This window comes from Lupinus angustifolius, chromosome LG04, assembly GCF_001865875.1.
Source record: "Lupinus angustifolius cultivar Tanjil chromosome LG04, LupAngTanjil_v1.0, whole genome shotgun sequence".
NCBI lineage: Eukaryota > Viridiplantae > Streptophyta > Magnoliopsida > Fabales > Fabaceae > Lupinus > Lupinus angustifolius.
In genome coordinates this window covers 15,264,959-15,270,315 of record NC_032012.1, presented here as the reverse complement: position 1 = coordinate 15,270,315, position 5,357 = coordinate 15,264,959, and the positions used below count along the sequence as shown (strand labels likewise).

At 32.4% G+C, this 5,357-nt stretch overlaps 1 protein-coding gene across 1 annotated transcript; it reads left to right on the top strand.

The window, feature by feature from the left end:
- On the top strand, window positions 846–4,448 carry LOC109345980 (membrane-anchored ubiquitin-fold protein 3-like). Its single transcript, XM_019585301.1, has 5 exons — window positions 846–1,031; window positions 1,330–1,480; window positions 2,042–2,259; window positions 2,688–2,858; window positions 4,115–4,448. The coding sequence occupies exons 3-5, from the start codon at window positions 2,127–2,129 to the stop codon at window positions 4,168–4,170; spliced, it is 360 nt and encodes a 119-aa protein (XP_019440846.1). The 5' UTR covers window positions 846–1,031; window positions 1,330–1,480; window positions 2,042–2,126; the 3' UTR covers window positions 4,171–4,448.

Sequence of the window (5,357 nt, the reverse complement as noted above, 5' to 3'; positions counted from 1 at the left end):
AATTACGGTCCATTCATATAGATTAAAGGTAGGCATATGATTTACTCATACACTTAACTTTATCCATTCATTTCTTTAAATCTAATAGACAAAAAGTGGGTGAAATAAGTGATGAAAGAGGAAAAGATAAATCTTAGATAATTTTTAAGTCTTACCTTTTTTGTCTGTTGGATTTAAAGAAATGAGTGGATGAGATTAAATATGACTAGTGTAACTTAATTTGGATGTAAACAAATCTCTTCTCTAAGAGAAAAGATATATTTACATTTAAATTAAGTTACTTCAATTACACTTAATCACTCCTTAATGGTAATGACCGTGGGTTTTATCCATCTGTAATAATATTTATAATTTTAAATGAAAACTTACTAGTATGATTGATATGGTTTAAATGAAAATTAATCCATATAACCAAATCAATTCTTTTATATTTATGAACCAAAAGGTACATTAATGTTTCCATAACAATCATATAAACAAATCTCTCATTGTTTTCAATTTCACTTTTAGCTTCAAGCTATCGAAAGCACGTCTGTTGTACCATAACGTGTGTTACTCTATATGTTACTGTTTGTGATTGATTGAAAAAATATATTTAAATTAAAAAATTTAATAATTAATTATTTTTCTGACCAATCACAAGCAGTGCCACATGGAGTGAAACACTATTTTGGGACAGCAGATGTCCACCCCAACCCATCTCCGTGAGACCAACCAATAAACAACACCAAAGTCAAGATCTTATGCAAGGCTATAATAGTCACTTCAACCATTCCATTTCCAAAAACCATTGACGTGGTACATAGCGAGTAACCCAAAACAACAAGTATCTGTAGACCCGGCCACAGCCAATAAAAACCCTCTCTAGCACTGTTAGATCCTTTCTTTCTCTGAATCCGAGACAGAAAGAAAACAATAACTAAATAAGAAAACGTAACGAAGAAACGAATCAACGTTTCGTTCAGATCTCAAATTTTCACTAACACACTCTCAATTTTTCACTGATCCTCCATTAATGGCTTCTTGACAAGGTATAATCAATTACTCCAGCTCTCGCACTTTTTTTTTCACTTTTAGCTTCGTAGAATTTCAAGATATGAAAAATCGGTGCTCTGTTTCTTTATTTCGTTTCGACTTTTTTTTGTCTTACCTGATATTCTAGGGTTTAATTGAAAGAATTTATTATTCGGTTTTTGTTTTGATTGATACGGTTTTTCTTAGTTTGTATAGAATCGATTCTGATGTCAAATCAGTGTGGTATGTGCTAATCAGATTTCTGTTTTTTTCTTTTGAATTTTAATTGATCTTTTAAAAAAATTCAATACGCAGAGATATCTCTCGTGAAGATTGTTTGGAGAAGCAATTGGATCATATGAGGTGTTCACTTGGTTGTATTGGTTCTCCAGCTGTAAATTCAGATGTGCAATTTTTCCAAGCTTGCTGTTGTAATAATAAGGAAATTACCCACAGAATCACAGAGGTTAGTTATTTATGGTTATGGATGATGTTTATGCGTCATGTGTATTAATTTCATGTTATGTGTTCGAGATTTTGAGTTTTTTTGGTTCTTGATAAATGGTAACTAATATGCCATAGTGTGTGTTTGCCATCCGGAAATCCGGATGAAAGTCTTCAAAATTGAGTTTGAGGGGTTCAAACTCGTTTTTGATTTTTTGTCGACTTGTTTGCCATATGCAAAAGCCAGTTACTATAGCTAGATTTATAGTCCAAACTTTGGTTGAAGAAGTAAAAAAGAATTCAGTTCCTTTTTCTCCAAACCTCAGTTTGGATTTTAATTACTATTCAAAAATCAATTACTCCCTCATATTCTTTGAAAATAAATTTGAAGGTAAGTTGTAACTACTACACATGTGAAAGTCAACATGATTAACACTATCTAATGTATGTCAATTTGGTAGCCGCACGTTTTAAAGGTCGATTTTAACTCTTGCATATCATTCTTAATCTACATGTGAATTTCTTTGGGAACTGGATTTTGTGTAAATGCATTGAAGTCATGGGAATGGGAATTTATTTGCAGGTGAGCAAGGCAAAACCAAACCCTTTGGTCCAAGGAAGCAGTGTTTTGGAGTTACATAAGCTGGTAGGCGTGGACACACACTATTATGGCTAATGGAGAGGAGTGTATTGAGCTTAAATTCCGCATATATGATGGAACTGATATGGCACACTGTATTTATTCTTCATGTACTACAGTTGGTACTCTTAAGCAAAAACTAGTTGCTGAGTGGCCTCAAGGTTAGTCATTGTCTGTATGAAAGATCTGACAGTAACTTCATATCATTTTGATATTTCATTTTATTTTGAATCCTTGCTGTTAAGTACTACATTTGTTACACAAATAACTTACTCAAAACATATGATAGCCTTATCTTTTGGTAGTTGACTATAGTATGTATCTAGCTTTTCTTTTTTTGCATGGTTGACAACAATCACGACTTGGCCCAGTACTCTTTTCAGGCATAAGTCAGTGAAGCTAAAAATTGACAATTCTTACTATATTTTCAGCCCTATTATGACAGAAATGCACGTGCTCTGTCTGCATTTGTCACTCCTCTTTAGTCACACACGATTGTTCTTGAAGATAAATGACTCCGTTTCCTTTGTTGTTTTGCCTTTCTGCTATATGTTTTCAATACCTTTTAATGGAACCTATCTGTATACAGGCAAAACAGTTGTACCAAAGTCAGTAAGTGATGTAAAACTTATACATGCTGGTAAAGTTTTGGAAAACAACAAAACCCTTGCTGATATCAGGATAACTTTTGGTGACATTCCTGGCGGTGCTATTACCATGCATGTTGTAGTACAGCCTCCACTAGCTAAAATGAAGACAGGTTTGTTCAATTTTTCATCCTAGTTTTTGCTGAAGCATAAAGGTTGCTTTGATATTAGACATGACAAATTTCTTAAATCTGGATTTTATAAGGAAAAAACTAATTAATAGGATATTGAGGCGTTGTCTGAGAGTGTGGTTTTGGAGGGGAGGAGAAGGGAAGGGATGGCTTTGAAAAGCCTTCCCCGTGTTTGGGAGTTGGATGAAGGAGAAGGGAAGGTTTTAGAGGGTTTCTCAAACTCTCCAAAACCCTTCATGTGTCTATTTTCAAAGTTCCCCCAATTTAGGGTTTTTTGGAATTAAAATGTCAAATTACTTAAATATTTTTAGTAATAATATATAATTATATATTATTGTCCATTTCTCATTGTTAATTACATTTTTAAAGGGAAAATAAAAAATTCTTTCATTATCATTAGTTTATCCTCCCCGTCTAAATTTCATACTCCCAAACAAGATAGAGGATTGTCTTCCTTTTCTCTTCCCTTCCTCCCCCTTCCTAACCCTTTGATACCTCTCATTCCCTTTCCCTCATAACTCTCAAACAAAGCCTAAGGTACTGAATGATAAGTTATATAGAAATATAAAAACAAAATAATGTAATTAAATCATGAAATGTTCTATGTTATCACTACATCTCCATAAAATATATCAGGTAATCAAAACTACCCAAGGAGGGTGCAAGATTTGAAGGGATGGAATGCAAGTTTATTTCATTTAGTAGCAAATCAAGCAACTAAGTATTTTGTATGATTTTGCTTGTAATGAGCGATATGGTCTCATTGCATGGGTATGCACTGGATATGTTTGATTTAGGAGTACTCATGATATTAACACTATTTTTTTTAAATTACTATTCTATTGGGTTGATTTTACATCATAATAAAGCTTGCAACTCATCTCTAATCTCCTTGTCACTTTCTGTTAATATGTTTCTGTACCCTACGTCCCTACCTCACCCTTTACTTCCTTAACAAGATAGAGAAGTTATAGAAGATATATTCAGAGCATGTTCATTAGTAGTAATATTCTTCATCCCCTTTGTTAACACAAGTTTTTGAAAACTGAAGACTTTTTATTGAAAACTAATCCATATAAAAATAATATACTTGCAAAGTTTAAAGGAGTTTATCTTTGTCTGTGAATGATTTGCGACTACCATCTTCAGACATATATTTGATATCTAGCAAGCCAAAGATTCATATTACTCTATTCTACTCATGTGGTCATGTTTGCTTTTCCGTCGTCACCTTGCAGGGAAAAACGACGATGACAAGCAAAAGATGAATTCATGCTCCTGCACTATCCTTTAGTTTAGGAACCACAGCTTGTGGCTGCCCATGAAGATAAGTTTGCATTTTTCCAATTTTAACTCTCCGAATGATGAGTAGTCGTTGCTTTTATTAATGATTTTTCCATTCATTTCTCCTAGTCCTTGTCCTTGGATTCAAATCAGATATGAGTTGTAAAAATCTGACCTCAACAAGTAGAATAAGAGTGTTTGTACCTTGGAATCCATATCCAACATTTGATGGATATATAATATTGTTTGAAAGTATATAATTTGATAAATATCTTTTTCCTTTCTTTAGATATACCACTCTTGAAGCACCAAATGGTGTTAAGTTCACCATGTCATGGAATACATTCCTTGCAAAAGTAACATTTATATTCTTATCACTACTCCCATCTACATCGTATATTTCTTTTTATCTCTTTTCCCATCACATTATATCATCAATCTTCTATTTCTTCTCTTCCTATCTTTCTCCTTTTCATAGCTCATACACCCAAAGTAAAAGATGTGGCAGCAACATTTTCCCAAAACAAATTAACATATTTGACATCATTTCAAAGTGTGTTCACATGTTTACACTTTTTTTTAATAAACCATCTAATATCCGAACATCTTATGTCTTATAACTGTTTTATGTATACCAATAATCTTATAATTATTTCATCTTCTACATCTCATCATTCTAAAATATATATGGTTCATCTCAATTTATAATTAGTTGACAACTTCATAAACTCATTTTGTAATTTGGTGCAAGAAGTCCTCTGTGTTATGAGTAGTATTATTTGCATACTCGAATGCTTACATTCTTCTTCATTGGGCAAATTGTGTGAAAGAGATAATAAGGATGAAAACTGTGTTTTTCTACTTCCTTCTGTCCAAAATATAAGACTAGAAAAATTCTTGTTTTAGGCCTCTAAAAACATTTTTCACTGCTAATATTCTTTTCCTTAAAGAGCTTTATTTGCTTACTTTGATTAGTTTAAAAGAATCACATTCTAAGATTTGTTTTAGGCCTAAATATAAATATTGTTTGATGGACACATGCTTCCTGGAATCGTCTGACTATGATTTAATGTATTTTTAGCTTCACAAAGAAGGCATTTTTCAGTTTATTTTCTGATTTTTTTCATATTGCATCCCTTTAAGTTCAAAATACATTATTTTTCTTTCCGATTACTTTTTTTAAGTAATTTTTTTTGC

Excerpts from the sequence above, each read along its gene's own strand:
- LOC109345980 (XM_019585301.1), top strand. The coding sequence starts at position 2,127 with ATGGCTAATGGAGAGGAGTGTATTGAGCTTAAATTCCGCATATATGAT. Across the intron at positions 2,260-2,687 it reads AGTTGCTGAGTGGCCTCAAG|GCAAAACAGTTGTACCAAAG; the intron begins GTTAGTCATTGT and ends ATCTGTATACAG. Across the intron at positions 2,859-4,114 it reads ACTAGCTAAAATGAAGACAG|GGAAAAACGACGATGACAAG; the intron begins GTTTGTTCAATT and ends GTCACCTTGCAG.